The sequence below is a fragment of the Amblyomma mixtum genome, chromosome 5, assembly GCF_055824585.1.
Source record: "Amblyomma mixtum isolate Tamu chromosome 5, ASM5582458v1, whole genome shotgun sequence".
Taxonomy (NCBI): domain Eukaryota; kingdom Metazoa; phylum Arthropoda; class Arachnida; order Ixodida; family Ixodidae; genus Amblyomma; species Amblyomma mixtum.
The window spans coordinates 26,001,030-26,018,955 of NC_143016.1; the positions used below are offsets into that span (position 1 = coordinate 26,001,030).

Here is a 17,926-nt window from a genome sequence, read left to right on the forward strand (position 1 = left end):
ACGCGGGAATATTTTTTACCGCGTATTGCGCAAGAGATTGCATCCGTCCACATGCCTCCCACTATTCCAACAATGCTGCTCTCAAGTGAACCGGCAAAGTAAATGGAGGGGATACCTGGCGCCTGATAAAGCTTTATGCTGAAGCGAATAACAGCAAACTTCGAACGCCAGCTTGATAAGAATGTGAGAAGAGAGTTTCTTCTCCTATAGAAACAAGAAATAGAATAAACTTTATTCGGAAAGGCTTCTCGGTGGAAGCATTGCGAAACACTCCGGACTTATTTCATCTAGTCCAGACCCCGACGGAGATAGCCTCCGCAGAGACTAGTTTTATAAAGGCGAGCTGGTTCTCGAGGTCCGTGCTGGCCAAGGCCGCCTCCCACTGCTCCAATGTGGGACTTTGGTGGGAAGGCACTGCCAGGTTACGTTGGCAAGCCCACGCGATGTAGAATAATGTGGCCCTATCTCATTATAAGCGGTAGGATGAATTTTGACAAGCATGAATAGGCACGGAGGTTCCTGTCCGAAGCTAGCACCAGCGTGTCGCCTCCTCTTTGGTGAGCATAGGTTGAGGCATAGTCCTTCAATGCTTTTATGGTCATGAAACTCCTCCGTAACGCTATGGGAGAGCTTCATATGTTGACCGCGCCTTCCACGAGGCGGCGCTGAGAGTCCTGTGGGGGCAACGACGCGAGGAAGCGAGCGTCTCTACTACATTGAAGGACTATGGTTGAGGTGAAGGGTATCGTGTGCCACTGCCCCTTATGTGCTCCAGTATTACGCCGTACTGTTGGGGCACAGGCTCCGGGAGCCACGCTTCAGCCTCCACTCTGCAACTATGGCCTTGAGCGAAGGCGTCAGCCGCGTGGTTCCCAGAGAGCCCCGCGTGTCCTAGTGTTCATAAAATCTTAAGTTTGATTCCGGTGTTTGGGCCCCTACGTTGATGAACGAGTCGCACAGCCGTCTTGCCTAGTCGTCCGTTGACGTAATTCGTGCACGCTTGCTGCAATTCGGTGATAACGGTCAGAGACTCTCTCCGAGAGCATTGCCAGTGCTAGTGCTACAGCCACAACGACCTCTTCAGCCTTGGTAGTTTTGCAGTCTCTGATGGTGAGCTGGCGATTTCTTCGTACGCAGAATCCACTGCCGTAGCAACGCCTCTGATCTTCCAGCGTAACAAGCAGCGTCCACGTTGACCACGTCTTTACTACCCTCCAGTGGTTTTTCCAAACTCTTGGCACTTGCTTCCTTACTGCCTCAGTGTAGTTCCGGGTGCATGTGCCACGGAATTGAGAGGACCGTATAAGACGCCATAATTTCGTTGAGGACGTCTTTGATTTTTTTATGTTCTCGAGGCAATTTCGGTAGCTGATTCTTTTCAGTACAGATCTGCCGAACGTCGTTAGTAGCAGCCTTTCAACTTGGAGCTGAGTTGAGCTTCTTGATGTTCTAGATAGCTGTTGGTTACGCCGAGGTTACGCGGAGTTGGACTTCTGCAGCTTGCTCGCAGAGGTCCCCTTAGGGAGGCCTGTCTATCTTATAGGCTTTATGGAACAGGGCCTTTTCTTGATCGGTTTCTGAGTTCATTATGTTCTGATACGACAGACGGTACGTAGCCCTGCAGACAACCGGGTTTAGTATCAACCTCACCATATCTTCTTCCCTGCACCACCTTCTGCTGTTTGCGACTCTCATGTTCATGCTTGTCACCTGGGCCGTGGTTGCGGATAGTAGTCTGAGCGTGCGGTCTACAGTGTGGTTACAGTGTAGCCACATGCTCAGTTTACGCGGAGTTTGGACTTCTGGAATGATTTGTCCGGCAAGCATGATCTTCAGCTTGAGGGATTTGCCATATTTTCTGGCGTGTATTCTAATGATTTCAGAGTTTTCCAGCGAGCCGACGAGGCCGCACTCATTGGCGTACTGTTTCAGGCAGTCCATCGCTTACTGGAGCCGATCATTCTTCCCCAGCGAGCCATCGTTGGCCCACACCTTGATGTGGGCCAACGATGCATATACGCCAGCATATACGCCGTCAGCATATACGCCGTGCCGAATGTGTGGGTATATATCAAGCCGTTCCGTATGTCTGGGCATGGCTATATTGAAGTGTATCAGGGAGATGAGCATGCCCTGAGGTGGGCCTCTCTTAAGCACTTTGATGATTTAGAGCCTCAGGTCACCCAAGCCATTTGTTACTGTTCTACACGTCAGGAAGGCCTCGACGTAATCGTGTATCTTGTTACGGCAGGCTAGTCAACTCAGTGCCTCGCGAACTGCGTCGCGACTCACGTTGTCAGTACCACCCTTTAGATCGCGGGACATGACCATGTTTGCTCTGCAATATGGTATCCTGGTTAAGACTTCCGCATTAAGAAGGAGGACGTCTAGAGTCCAAAGATAGCGGCGGAAGCCGAATGTAGTCGATAGGTTGGACTATAGTCCACATTACACGTTTCCTTTTGGAAATTACGACTTATTCATAGGGCTGAAATTATGCCCGCCAAGATTTAGGGCCAAACGCTTGAAACTGGCCAACATTTTATCAAAGCGAGTTCAAGCACGAGTGCACACGCGCGCACCGACACACAAGACTGCACACATGTGCATGTTGGCACGCATTTATTGATAGCTTTTTGTTTCTGACAAAGTGCACATAGGCTTTTCGAGCTGTATTCCCAAAATAGGTGCTTTTTGAAACTTCATTTTATGCCCTAGTTACTTCTCCTGGCCTCTTTAGAATTCCAAAACGCGAGTAAGTTGCATTGGTCGTAAAGCTTATGCGTACTCTCAATAGTACACTCTTCGCAAAAACTTTACGTACTGGAACGAATGTTCGTTTCTTAATATAGAGTTTTGTTTCAAGATGCTACGACGAAATTGGGATGTTTTCGAGTGGCTTACAGATAACCGTTAGGCATAGGAAAGCCGGCTACATTTGAGAGGCAGATGCTGATTGTTTACACGGTTGGGCATTTTCTTCTTTGGGGGCAGTAGGAGGGGGCGTGCTGAAATGGTTTTTCTCTTTCGCTTACCGGAGATGATTTCCGAGGAGCGCGAGCGTAGTATCGCACTTTTGAGGGCGCAAGAACTATCACATGTTTCTTTGCAGAGATGCGGCGTGCGAACGCAACATTTGTCATTCTTACTTTTTTATAAAGACGGAGATTAAAGGTATCTTTCTTATGATGCTTGTATAAAACATTGCAGGAAATCCTAGATGTTTACCAGCAGAAAGACACTTGAGTACACAACCCAGCGAACGAAAACAGGAAGTAAGCGATATGATGACGAAATATAATACCAAACAGGAAGTTGTTTGTTCTCGTTTAACCCAATTCTCTTTAGCGGCAGTTTTCCGGCAAGCCGACTCTGGTTTCATCTGACTGTGCCACTTTTGACGTTTGAGCAAAACTCTCTAGTAGGCAAGATATCACCCGCTCCTGAGGCGATGCTGCTTGAAAAAAAGAGGGTGTGAAAGGAAAGCTGGCGGCAAGAAAGGATGTAAAATCAATGTTCGGAAGGCAAAGATAAGTGTTAGGAGTTTTGCTGTGACACAAAGGCGTGCCTCTACTTCCCGTGCTGGCTGAGCCCAGCAGTGGGCGAAGCGCTCACTACTTTGACGCCTACCTTTCCCCTGAGCACGGCTCCGTTGAGGCGGTTGGTGCTGGTGACCTGGACGGTGGCGACGAAGTGCGACCGGGAGCTCTGCGCGTTCATGCGGGTGCAGGCCACTCGCCGGTTGCGCAGCGCGCGGGCGAAGCACTCGCAGAGCTGCGCCGAGTTGGACACCTCCTCCGTCGTCACGCCCGGCACGAACGTGTGGCCGCTTGAGTCCTTCCGCACCTCGAGCCTCTCCTGCGACAAACCGGGGGGTCAGGAGATGCCCGGAAGCGTTCTCCAAGAGTAGTGTACAGCGACTGAGAGCAATAAGACTACTTCAGTACTTTTACAGATATCTATGCAGAATGGTTAAACAACATCATAGCAGAATTTCTACATCAAGTAGAAATTACACTATTGCTTTCTCTAATAATACTCTTTTCATTCCTTCTAGGATAAAGTACCGAGTAACCCCTGAGTTTAGAGGAATCCGTATAGGCGGAGTAAGTTTGAAATAAGAAAGCAATTAATCAGTAGCATCCACTTAAGTGCAGCTGTACGAATACGTGCGATAGCTGTGTAGCTTTATTTTGTAATCTAATGGTTGTGCTTTGAAGGATGCTAATGAGCAATTGCTCGCTCATAGGAAAATACACCAGGGATTAGAAATTGTAAGTTAACTGCCGCGATACATTCTGCATATTAGGATACCAACAGTCGTTACCATATTCATCGCAGTACTTACTTCCGGATTGCTGTTTGCCTTGAGGAGGTCCACAAATCGCTCGTTGTAGAGTTCCAGAAACGTTGCCGTCACCAAGAACGACAGCTTCATTCTTCGCAATCCGGCAGCATGCATGAGAACCAGACCACTTTTTATTGCGTCGAACAGAAAGAACTTGATGTAAATTCCTTGTATGCACTTCAATTGTTCTTGCCATTTGTTTACAAGAACGAGAATTCGGCGCCTCATATTATTCACGCGAATTTTCAATAAGCCAACTATGTTTTGATTTCCTATTCGCTTGTGTATGTTTTAGCTTTAAATGTCTTGCGTGTGCCTCTGTCGGATGAAACGCGCACACGAAGTATATAGCAGCACCACTCGAGGCAAACAGGGCGTATTAAACTTAACTTATAAGGAGAAAGCCACAGTATGTTACGACTGATCTTAGCATTTGAGCGGCACAGGAATAGGCTCATCGCCAGCACGTTCTTGTTCGTGCTCAATTTTGCGGCAAGATGTGATCGAAGCCCTGAAGACAGTTTCTGACGCACATTGGTGTTATGTGCCTTAGCCTCCTGAACGTCGTGAGTCATTAATGGCAAACCTTCCTACAACGCCAATACTCTGCTATCGTTGCCTCCCAAGCTAATGGTCACCATCATCATCAGCGTGACTAAGCCCATGCACTGCAGGGCAAAGGCCTGTCCCATGCTTCTATAATTAACCATGTCCTTTGCCAGCTGCAGACACCGTACACTTGGAAAACTTCTTAATCTCATCCACCCGCATTACTTTGTGCCGCTCCCTGCTACGCTTGCCTTCCCTTGGAATCCACTTCGTGACCTTTAAGGATCAGCCGTTATCTTGCCTTCGCATTAGATCCCCTGTGCAAGCCCATTACACGAGGACATATAGTGGCTGCTAGATTTCCGCCTGGAATCTTTTATATGACTTCCGTCTTGCATTGTCCTTCGTCAAGACCATCTTTGCGAATCCCTTTGCTCTTTCTTGCACGGTGGGAAGAATAGAGCCGGACAACAAGGAACAGAGCAACCAATTTGGTTGTGATATTCGACCATCAGGTTATGAGTTCTCCGCTCTGTTCCTTCTTTTTCTCTTATTTATTTTTGTCCGCTCGTCCTCCACTACCCACGCGGAATAGCTGACCCGACTTGAGTCTGGTTTAACCAGCTTGGATTGTCTATTCCTGCCCTCTGTCTCTCTGAAATCAAATCGCAATATTTCATCGTCTGCTGCGCTGGACGCTAGCACTGCTGTCACAGTAACATCGGGGCCCACTCTTTAATGGTCGAAAATCAGTTCAGCCCCAAAAGGCAGATCTACTTAAAAAAACAAAAAAACAAATCGAGTCCCTGCCAACTCTGTCTCGTGAAATCTTGATTTTAAAACCGTTACTTTAAAGGCGACAAACGCACACGTGAGCAGTTTAATTAACCTTACTGACTGCCCCCGTACGACGTTGAAGGTGATGTAAATTAGAAAAACATAAAATGGCTTTACTAAGGTAAGTTACGCGCACAAGAGCTGTAAAAAACTACTAGTGATGATCACGGGGTTTTGAGGGAGGTTACGAAAGCGCAAGGACAGCAGCCTTGCCGCTCGCGGCGTAGTCAGCGATTTTGCTTCATAGCCCCGAGGTCCGTGTCCTTCAACAGCCGAGCAGCGTGTCTTACGAGCCTCGGGGCTTTTAAAAGTGCCGCACGGGCACAGGCTGTATCTTTCATTTAGCTCCGCATCCCCTGGTTCTGCGAACCGGTTGCATCATGCACAAGGTTCAGCTTGTGAGCTGCAGACGCCATCTCCCTCACGCGCCTCTAGCGGCTTTTCAACGAAAGAGGATCAACGACGACGAAGCGAAGGGTGATACAAGAGAATTGAATCGGAATGCTGTAGCAAACGAAGTGGATTCTGTTTGCAATCATGCGGAGAGTTGTGCAGACAGGCTTGCGAGTGAAAACGCCCGCAAGGCCTGCGAGGCGCGTTTTTTAAGAAGGGCTTCATCCCTTTAGTCGCGCGAAGTACCCCGATGTCAACATTGTGGTACAGCGCCGAAAGGAATACTGTACTTGAGGCTCAGAATAGCTTCAGTTTTCTTCGATGATTTCGGGCATGTGCCGAAGCTGGTTTACCGCGCTGCGGTTCCAAGCGGCCGCCGAGAAATAAGTTTCATCTCTACCCGACGTGACCTGGAGAGAGAGCGGAGAAAAAGAATCGTTGTGGAAGTAGCGGTTTCCCAGCTCGTTTTCGGATAGATCGATCTCGAAAGTGCCGGCTATGTGTCTTCCCTAGTCTGGGATCCTGCTGCCCTACTCCCATTTTTCCGCAGGCATGCTTCCGACCCACTTCGCGAACGTCCCGTAACACAAAGGCCGTAAACAGGCACCAAATGATGGCTCCGCTATCGATTGAGTATCCTTTCTTGGCTCCCCTCAGAGCCTTTCCCGCTCTTTTCCAACTTTTTTTTTTCCTCTCTCGCCTCGGGCGTAAGGAGTCGGGTGCTACGTTTTCATTGTGTTTTTTTCTCCTTGAACGCCCCGTAATGCTCTTTTCACCACGCAGCTTCGACTTATTTCTGCCTTAAAAACGGGATCTCTTCGGTTTTGTTCTTTGTTGAGGTTGTCTGCGTACCCTGAAGGTTTACGGCAATCGCCGATGACGAGCAAGGCTGCTCATTTCCAAGTAGAGCAGCGGGTAGGCAAAGGCTACAAAATAGAAACCCTCTGCAGGTGTAAGGCGCTGCTCTTTCGCTCAGCAATACCAGGAGCCAGCCCGAAACGGCAGCCCATCGCAGCTGCGCTCCCAACCTCCGTAATATCTCCGGCGCCCTAGGGGCCCCGCCTCGGCTCCCCGGCACGGCACTTACTCGTTCTCCTTGACGAGCTCGAACATCCTTCGGAAGGCACGGGGCGCGATACCCTCGGCCTGCGGCTGCTCAGTGTTCGAGACCCCCGTGAGCGTGTACGTCTTGCCCGATCCGGTCTGGCCGTACGCGAAGATGCACACGTTGTAGCCGTCCATCGCGCTCTGCACAAGGCTCTGAAAAACAGCATGGAAAGACTGAGTATAAGTAGGGCTTACTAGCCGGAGGCAGTTGCGTTCCTAATAAGCTTTGGTGTGTTACTAAAATAGGCGTGCCGCATACAGAATCGGGGAACGCTTTTGTCTTACGCCTGCCATCAAAGCGTGTTGTGTACTCGTTAGATTAGCTCAATAGAAGGCAGAAACTGGCCCTGCGGCACTGTAATAGACTGTGAGGATACTGCACTTCTTGTACGAAGGCGTGGAATAAAGCCTAGACTGCAAGTTCATTCCTGGATTTCATCAAAAGCGTCTGCGTCGTGCAAGGATGTTGCGCAGTTCGCAGGTGTGAGTTCGTTTTCTAAAGTGTGTATTTCTCCGGTGTCAGGACACGTGTGCATTATTTCTTTGTGTTATTGTTTTTTGTTACTTGAATTTTGTTTTGTTACTGGGTAAGCCTTCTTTAAGCCTCTCCGATACATTTTTTCTCTTTTTTTCCGAAAGGACCCGTGTAGGTGTAAAATTTTTTTGCAGAAGCACAAATTTTATTGCCCCATGCAATATGCTATGATGGAAATTATATTTTTACGTGGTATGTTGATGAAGCCTTGGCCACGACTCAAGTCGGACAACTGAGGCTGTGGAGAACGTTCGCTTGCGGCACAGGTGTGTATGCGCTACATCGGTTGTTTTAGAAACAAAGAAATGTCGTTTTGCCGTGTTAAAGTTCTGTTATGGCTACTTTGATGATGCTTGTGTTGGCTTATGCTATTTTCTACTTTTTTCGTCTCCGAATCTGCTTTGATGTCAGAATGTCCATATATGTGATTGTTTTGGGAGCTGAAGTACTGTGTTCGTCTATTTGTATCAGTTTCTTGTACTATTTTTTTGTACTGCTATCAGCTGTTGTTATGTCAGGGAAAACGCTGAGAACAGCACCATTTCGTCATTTGTGTTTGCAGTTTTAAAATGAGCCTTATCAGGGAGTGAAAACAACTGGCGCAGTAAAGACGTCGCTTGTCGGACAATGTCAGACACCTTTTTAGTTCGTCCTCTTTTCTAGTCTTAAGGCTAGGAAATAAGTTTGTTGCGTCTTTTACAATGTCACAAGTCAAAGAAAAGAAAGCCATTTTGCGAGAATTTGGATGTTCTATAAGCATGTTGCGATCATTAGCCATTGCTTTCTTCAATGTGCGACAGAGACAACTGCTTACAGCTGCCCTTATTGCAGCAAAACATATTAGGCGCAAATCTCAAAGCATTATGTCAGCAACCAAAAGTAACCACAAGAATTGTACACCTGACTTCCTTACCAGAAATTCGGGACAGCGCTCAGTAAGTAGCTCTTAAGCCTAGCGGCCTATGACACTGGTAATTTTGTTTCTGACGTCACAGAGGATGTCAACGCCTTTTTTTTTTAATGTTCGAAGCCACGCGCTGCGACGTGGCAGCCAAGGAAAATAGAAACGCTTGTCGCGAATTCTTAGTTATTAAGGCTGCCTTGGCACAGAAGTGCTCCATCTTTCACTAGTGGCTCCACAAACAAACAAACAAACAAACAAACAAACAAACAAACAAACAAACAAACAAACAAACAAACAAACAAACAAACAAACAAACAAACAAACAAACAAACAAACAAACAAACAAACAAACAAACAAACAAACAAACAAACAAACAAACAAAACGAACACTATCTTTCCTAGCATTTTCTTGTACGACATGGTTTTCTCCTGTTGTCTGCAAAAAAAGATTTCACTACATTTTATTTTATTTGGAATTTATGGATGAACTGAGGTCAAGGCTTGACAAGCGGTACTCAATGCTATACCGGCAAGATGGTTCTCCTCACATTTGTTTCGCTGAAGACGTCTTCTTGCGTATGGTGCGGCAGGAATACCCTGTCGAAGGTGAACTCTTTGTCACCCCGTGGCGTGTGCACGACTAGAGTGTAGTCGTCAGTGGGATCGATCACGTTGACGGCTTCCTGCAACAACGGCACTCAGAGAATCAGCACATGAAACAACAAACGCCTAGAAGTTATAAATCTTAGGCTCAACGAAAAGCTTGTCTTTCTGCCCAACACTGAAGCAGAAACGAAAGATTACCGAGATAAGAGCAGCAGAAAAGTATTTTTGCCTTGTCGCAGGGCCAAAGAATACAGGTGATTAATTTAATTTTTCAATATAACCGAAAACTCACTGACGGCCCAGGGCGACTCGTAAGAATAGAGGCGAATCAGAAAATGATACCACCTCGTTTTGTTCGAGCCAGAAAGCTTAGCCAGCCACAAGCAGTCCTCACTGTCTTATCAAATATTATGTTATTGGTATGGCTGTTATTGGTAGCGGCGTTTAACAGGCTGGTATTATGATCATTCATGAACAAAGTAAGAGAAGAAAGCACACCTTGCTGAGCTCGTCGGTTGTCAGAGGCTTCACTCGACAGTAAACCCTTATCTTTCCTTTCATATCTTCGACCATGTTGTAGTACTTTTTTCTCAGCACCTGCAAATAGAAATGAAGCAAAGACAACAACGAATTACGCGTGATGCAAAAACTTCGTTGCGACGACAAAGGCAGCACTACTAGAAACGCGCTCACTGCTAACAGCGCGCCTTGCAGTGAAGTGCAACATGGTTAAAAAAAGATTAAAAAAGAGTTATTTTCAATTTACTCTATTTTATTTTTCAGCGGAGAATCTTAGCACGCGTAAAAGTAAAGTAGCGCACAATATTATGATCTCTGAGCTGAATCAGTGCGATGTTTGAGACCGTACGTTTCGGTTCTGTACGAAGCGTTAGGGTTTATTTTCTTTCTGCGTCCTCAAGGATTTATGGAGCCTTTACTCATTACCATCCCCGGATTAGGCGAATTTTTCTTTTAAACAGCGAGGCTTCTGAGGAAATTGTACAGCTGTGGTCATCTGGTTGCTAATGAGTAACTACGTCCTAATTGAAATCAACTCCATCTTGGGGGTATCCCATAAACACACTGTTCTCAAGCATCTATTGCGGCACTTCGCGTTTTAGAAAGCTGGTACCGGTTGTCGGCTTATATTACTCATTTTTGTTGCCTCGCGTAACGGTTTCTGTCTGGACAAGCCTTGCCGGCTGCCGCATATCTGCGCCGCTTCATCGCTCGTTTTTATAAAAAATCCACGTGTGTCGCCATTTTTCCTGTGTTTGTGGAGTGTCTGGTTATCGGAGCGGAGAAAGACTGACCGTCAACGTTAATGGAAAAGCTACTTGTGAGGTCAGTCTGGGGAGAGAAAAAGCACAAGAACTAAAAAGAGCAAGCGTGGAGAGAGCGAGCAGACTGTTCGTGAATGCGTTTGACTTTGTTCTCACATTCATACGCACGTGCATACTAGTAAATATCAGCAAAGGAGACGGGTTAGAGACAAGACCAAAGCGGCTTTTCAGGCAAGCAGCATGGTTGCTTGAGGGTTAAAAATAAGTAAGCATGACAAGATGGCAAGACAGTCGGGCTGAAAAGCGCTGCTCTCAAGAATGCTACCGTGGTAGACACCGGTCGTACCAAACGATGGCTTCAAATCGACTGAGGTCATTGGAGGCACGCACACGACTCTGACGCGGCTTAGACCGGCTAAGGATGGCGTGGACGAAGCAGAAAATCTTCGGACAGAGTCGAGTACTCGGCCAAGGCACGTAAAGTGGGTCACGGACTGTAGGAGGTCACCTGTTGTGCACTGACGAAGATATTACTGGTGAGTTTCTTGCAGTCAGGATGGCATCATGTCCGAGAGTAATCCTCAAGATGGAGCTGAAGGTAGAAGTAGCCTGTACTAGTTGCCTCGACGCACAAGTGGAGGGCGCGTGACGTTTAGCTGGAACTTTTGTTGCGATTAGCAATAAGTTTTTATATAGTAGCTTTGCAAAGTATTCGGTATTTTAAATAGGAAGATAAGTAGTAGTATTGGGCTGGAGGGATGGAAATGGGCAAAGCGTGTAGCAGACAAGGAACTTCTAAGCGACTGCACGAAGCAATCAGCGCATCGGAACTTGTCGAATTTAAACAGATGGAAACAAGATCACATGCACCACTTCTTTTAATTACCTTTTCACCCATATAAATCCTTAAGAACTCAGGAAGGGCAGGAGTCACTACACGCTGCCGAGAGCCCTAAGGGAAATAATTTTTCAGGGAGTCATCTTATACATTTTTGACAGCTCCGTTAACAGTGGACGCATTTTATGGAGACCGGTAGGGAAGTGAAATTGCAAAGCACGAAGATGAAAACGTTTGAGAAGTTTCAGAGCTTATCTGCGTTTATCGTGACTCGTAGAGACAAGTGTGTATTTAAGAGTAGCGCTGCAAGCGATAGCAAAACCTTGAAAGCCCTGCTTTGGCGCGTTGCATTATGTATACAACCGGGATATTTACACGGTATCAAGCCTGTCACTGCGTAAAAGAAATTGATGGGGTCTTTTGTTAGCATGGCGTGTCAGCGTTTACAGGAGACCCTGGAAAATAGGTTCGTGCTGCAATGGTTATTTATCTCGCTGCTTTGATTTTTACGTGCCTTAGGCGGTGCGAGCAGAGCGACATTATTTTTAATTCTTTTCCATTCGTTCAGCTTAGAGAATATTACGATTGTAGCGCCCTCCTTAGATTAGAGCTATAACGCAGCCGAGCGAAAAAGAGAAGAATAAAGAGTGCGCCGGGTTGTGCGCTTGTGGAACCACTTGCACAATAGTTCGGTTCCCTAGCTATTCAGAGAGTCAGCTGTCCTTTTCTCTTCGCACCTGACGTTAACCAGCAAACACACGCTCAACTCTTATAACACAATCAGTAACTGCCAGTAATGCAGGTATTATGCTTTGGAAAACAAATGGAATGAAAATGGAATGGATTTGGAATGAAAATCACTTTTGGTGGCGTATCGGCGAGACAGCTAAGGTTCCATTTGAAACAACGTTGCATATTAAAAGTATATTTTGGGTAGCGCAAAAAAGAATGGTATGGTTGGTTTCAATGTTACGAAGCCTGCGTTAATGGCTGTTGAAGGTCAGAGGAAAAAATTCGTAGGACGCTTGCCGCTGCTAACGCGATATTTAGCGACAGCTGCTCGCGGTAGTGAATAAAATATTGTGTTTATCCTTTATTATTTCTCTGCTGCTTTTCCAAGTTGCGCGTGACGTCAGTGTGTACGGACCACTCAGGGCAGCGTGTTAACATGGCATGTCACAATGACATCATGCACGACGTCGCTGCACCAATCAGTGCGGCACGGTTTTACGCCGACGCCGAGGAACCTGCAAACGGAAACTCAAGAGTTGTCGCTGTAAAAATTATGCGACCATTTGCTCACTGTCGATTGTGAACTAGACATCTGCTAAAATAATTTATAACAGAGTCATAACAACTTCGTGCTTCAGGCAACCAAAGAAACAGGTTGTAGGACGTTTCATTTGTGCATGCTGCGATGAGAGCACATTGCACGAGCACATCAAAGCAGGGCTAATGTCACGTTAGACACAACTGCAGAACTCTACAGAGAAACCTTCAGGGAGAAACCTTCAGGCAGAGCAACGGAGTTGATGACGGAATGGGTGAGAAAGATCAAGTAACAAGCAGAGTGAAAGAGAGAATGAAAGTTTCTGCATTGGCCTGGTCAGTGTTGGTGGATGCTTTGATTTTTCTACATAATTTGAGCGGTCATTCACGGGCCACGAACGTCACACGCATAGGAAGGGGCTCTTTTATAGGCACTTCACAAGTATGAGGTACCTCTTTCCGAAGAAATATGTGTGCCTCTTTCGACAATCCCCTAACCCCGCAGGAAAACAAGATTCTACACCACCGCAGCACACATCTCTCGTGGTCATGTTGTTTCCTGAAACACGCCTTTAGCGCTTGTCGACCTCTACACGTCGGTGTCGAACAGTGAGCATGATCTTGCGTGGTGCGTTTTTAGCTAGACCCAAACGAAGGCCAAGCTACCTTTCATAGACAACACTGAGGGGTGAGTAGATTGTGCAGATGCGAAATAGGCTCGATTCACGAAACTTTTTGTTTGTGTTCAAACGCGAGCTCAGTGGTGACTGGCCGGTGACTGCGTGATGCTCAGTAGCAATAGGAAACGAGGTGATAGATCGAGCGCTGTCCAATCATGGACCACTTCCCCATAATAACGTGTAAAGATGTCCATACTTTTGTCTAGAGTACCCGAAAGGCGTCCACAGTATAGTAAGTCGGTAACAGCCGTCACTGTTTATTTCCTTCGAGACAGCTTGCTTCTGTTCGTGTAATGGGCGCGCTCAAATGTCGCTTATCATCCCCCTCACTGCCTGTGCCTGTTGGTGCGCGCTCCGTTAACTTCCAGTGACTAAGGGACGTGATGGAAATGCGACGCGTCATGGCATGCTGCGTGGGTCGTGACTAGTGCACTGCACGGGCTCGGGCCGGCCCAAAAGCCCGGGCCCGGCCCGGCCCGCGGGCCGGGCCGGGCCGGGACATGATCTGTTTTGCTGGGCCTGGGCCGGGCCCGGGCCTGAAGTTGCGGGCCCTGGCCGGGCTCGGGCTTAAAGCTGCGGACCCGAGCCGGACTTGGGTTCGTACAGAAACTGCTGGTGTCCGACTATTCCTTCACTATTGCAGAGTGAAGTACACAACTGCAGCATTGGAGCAGCGACACGGATGAGCTGTGTGTTATAGCACGGCCGGTCTCGACGCGCGCGCTCTTACGGCCTGTGCATGAGGGGCAGTTGCTACCTATCGCCGCAACTCTCCGGGGGCGCTGCGAGCCAACCCTCGCAGCTCGAGGGGAGGCGCTGAAATGTACCCTCGACGTAGCCTTGGCGGGCGCTGGTTCGGTTACTTTGCACATATTGCTGAACGGCTGCTCCGAGCATTGAACAAGAACTTGACAACCATATCTTATGCAGCCACTGCTATCGGCACGCAAAGCAGGGTACTAATAGATGGATCTCAAAACATTGAAGTCGGCATGCAATGATTGCGCATAGTATTAGCGGATAAGGCTGTATCATTTGCGACTAACGGAATAAAAGTGAGGCAAGATATTACAGGGCGAAGCCATGTTTAGGAAAACATTTATTTTCATCTTCAGAGTTGACAAAGGCTATGTCGGTACATGGAAATGTGTGAAGAAAATATAAAGCACTTTCCGTTTGGAAACATTCGAAGTATCTGTGCCATTTGTTCTCACTGCGCGAAACACACCAGATCAGAAAGATTTTTTGCTCTTTGGCACTCGGATATCGTTTCACATACTTAAAAGAACTGAAAAGAATAACAGGCACTGCTTGTAATGACCTATACAACATTGTCGTGCGGCTCACAGTTCAAGGGATGTCAGTTGCAGCCTTAAATGCTTTCGAGTTGGCTTGTGGATGAAACGAGATGGCTTGTCATTTTGATTTGTAAATTTCTTTGTGTAGTTGACGAGAAGAATTCAGAGAATCTTCCCAGAAATGACGCGTACTAAGCATTTGGTGTGGCTTCTGTCAACCCCTTCCGGGCAGCATAGGAAGGGTGAATCTTTTAGATGTGGTTCAGCGATTAGTTACAAGGCTTCCAGAAATTTTTGATCGTGGGAGATATTTGGCCGCCTTTAAAAAAAACGCCGAAATCATTTCCAGGAGTGCTAGAAACTCCGACTTTGGATAGTGAACTTCACGATTATCTTGAGTACGCCGAAGTCTGTACAGAGGACTGCTAGTGTTGTTCGTCGTCACAAGCACGCTAGCAAGACGCGCGAAGCATGATGCAGGCGTCAAAATGACATCACGTGGCAAACCTTTCGTACACGCGCTTAAGTACAGCGACACAGCAGTACACCATATGCGCAGCTTCACTTCACAAGTTTCTGAAACGAATATCCATGAAAAGTCCGATGCAGAAAACTTGCTGAGAAACGTGACCCTGCCAGCAAGACGCGCGAAGCATGAGGCACATGGAAAACCTTTCGTTCACGAGCTAAACACACCGAGGAAACCAACAGGTGAAAAAAAAATGGACTCGTGCGCGCCGACTGCTCAAAACTGGCTCTGGCTATAGTGAACTATAGCTCTGGCGCAGCCGCAGGAAGGGTCGGCTCGCAGCGCCCTCTCGCGGACATCAGCGGTGGTGCAGCGCAGAAAAAAACGCCTTGTTCTCTCGGCGCCTGCTCAGGCCGTAAGGAGAGAGCGAGAAAGCGCACGCGTCGAGACCGGCCGTGGTTATAGTACGCGCTGAGAAAACAACTAAGCTTTATTCATTGACTTATATGTTTCCTTATTTCCATGCCGCGATGGCTTAGTGGTCAAGGCGCTTGATTACTGAGCCGGGGAACCAATGTGTGCTCCTAGCCTCGGCGGCCGTATTTCTATTTAGGCGGCAAGCATGGCCATGTACTTTGTAGTATCATTGCTCGTTGAACAAACCCAGGGGGTCGGAATGATCCGGAGCACTCTGCTTCTGTGTCTCTCACAGCCTGACTCCCCTTATGCCCTTAAGCCCCAAAAACAGATTTTATATGTTTATCATGTGGAAAAATTGACAAACTAAAGCGCGTTTGGTTTTCTTTTTTGTCAGCTGACCGGAACATCACGTAAATGAAATAGCCACAAAAGCTCGCGAGAATTTTTAAATCTCATCTCATAACTACATCTATCGCTCCTCGCTTCTTCCGCCTAGTTGTCATGACAAGTGTTTAGCCCTGTATGTTATCACGTGGTTCGCGCGTTATCTTCTGCTCCACCTGTAAGAGTAAAGTTCAACCGATCTTAATTGGCCATTGATCGCTCGTCATCCCAAAACATACCTATACACTATTAGATATGCATTCGAGAAGAGCATATTAGTTTAGGACGGTTATAGTCTTCAAACACACACCGTGAAATACTCAAGCCTTTTAGCTTTTCGTTTCTGCTAAAAGGCGACCAGTTCGGCTATGAGTTCAACCTGTGAGATCGCGTTCACTAAAAAAATGTCATCCCACTGCTTGCTAGGCAGCTTTAATGCTTATACTTCGCGGGCGACAAAATATAACTGATTAAACTCATGAGGGAATGCAAAGTAGTCTATTACGCGCGTATGCGGCCCTTTTTATTTGTCTCTCGGAACTTCCGAGTTTATCTTTGCGCACCTACACGAGATCACTGTCCAAAAGATGGTCCTGGCGAGCACTACTCTTAATCACTTCTTTCTGGGTTAAAAAGAACCAACTTTCTGCATGCCAAACTGTGGTTTCAGAACCTTTGTCGGCCAGTTTCTTATCGGTCTAGTAGCAGTCTACTTGCTCAGAGTGAGCACCTCAAGCGATATTGTGAAACGGGCCGGGCCGGGCCCGGGCTGGGCTTTACTCCCGGATTCACGGGCCGGGCCGGGCTCGCTAGACCGATAATTTAGCGGGCCTGGGCCGGGCCCGGGCTTGAAGCCGCGGGCCTGGGCCGGGCTCGGGCTTCAGGTCTCGGGCCCGGGCCGGGCTTGGGCCTTAAATTGAGGCCCGTGCAGTGCTCTAGTCGTGACATCGGAGGCAATGTGCGTCTCCGCTTTCCCCCGTCCCTACAGTGCTGCCGGCAGCGGTCTGGACTGCGTAGCGACTGCCGACAAATGAGGCGCAAAACTTTACGTAAACGCATTGATCGCGCACCCAGAAACTTGTCATCTCTAACCAAGAGGCCAGTGGTATAACTAGCCCCTGAGGAAGTAAGGAACATGCATTTCGAGTGGCCTTTAGAAGAGTGTGCGTGTCTTTGGGAACAAGTTCGCGAATGTCGCCCTTGAAGTTCATTTTGGGTGGAAAAATAGCGCGAAAGGGACGGAAGACAAAGATGAAGGAAACCACATGGACGAGCGCTTACTCACAACTATTTTTTATTCAGAAAAAACAAGCATTTATTGTTAAAAAAGTCACATAACCTGACGTCACTGGCGCACATGCCCAGAGTACAACAGTCTAAGAACTATATCATGAGTCTAAGATTAAAACCTTTCAACGCGATTTCAGAACACTGTGATTAACTGAAAAAAAACGAGACAGCCAGAAAACAAAAAACAAAAGCACTAAAAAACAAAACAAAAATCACGTGTTGTCAAGAAACGCGACCTCTTTATCGACCACCAATAAGGAAGGCTGACTGACGCCTTCATCCCGTATTTTCCGAATATGAATTGTCCTCCGTCCCTTTCGCGCTGTTTTTCCACCCAAAATGAACGTATACCAACTCGCCCAACTTTCCATTCTGCTACAGTGTTTTGTAGTAGACACTGGTAGACATGGGTGCAGAGAGGGCTTCGAAGAGTCAAAGTGTTTCATGTGAAAGGAAAGACTTGTTTGCTACAAACAATTTCTACTTTCCCTACTACTTAGGCTAAAGCCAAAGGTTTAGATCAGGCTTTGCGCGTGAAACTGTTAGCTGCCTCATTGCCAGCAATGCCAATATGCTAAGGTACCTAGTGAGGTATCTGGGACACATTTATGCTTCATACAAGCTGGGCTCTATGTGACGGTTTGCGTGAAAGCTGCTTTAGCTGGAAGCCCGTTTAAGACAACTGCTGCACCAGTCTTCAGTCCGTTACGACGCC

General features: G+C 47.3%; 1 protein-coding gene across 1 annotated transcript in view; it reads right to left on the bottom strand.

Annotated features, from left to right (window-relative positions):
• LOC149341558 (uncharacterized) overlaps positions 1-17,926 on the bottom strand; it is a 125,058-nt gene that overhangs the window by 12,237 nt on the left and 94,895 nt on the right. The window contains exons 9-13 of the mRNA XM_089541992.1: positions 9,779-9,877; positions 9,223-9,357; positions 7,215-7,387; positions 4,349-4,439; positions 3,631-3,858 (exon numbers count right to left, since the gene is read on the bottom strand). Of these exons, the coding sequence (XP_089398118.1) occupies positions 3,631-3,858; positions 4,349-4,439; positions 7,215-7,387; positions 9,223-9,357; positions 9,779-9,877 (726 nt within the window). The remainder of the gene's footprint in view (positions 1-3,630; positions 3,859-4,348; positions 4,440-7,214; positions 7,388-9,222; positions 9,358-9,778; positions 9,878-17,926) is intronic.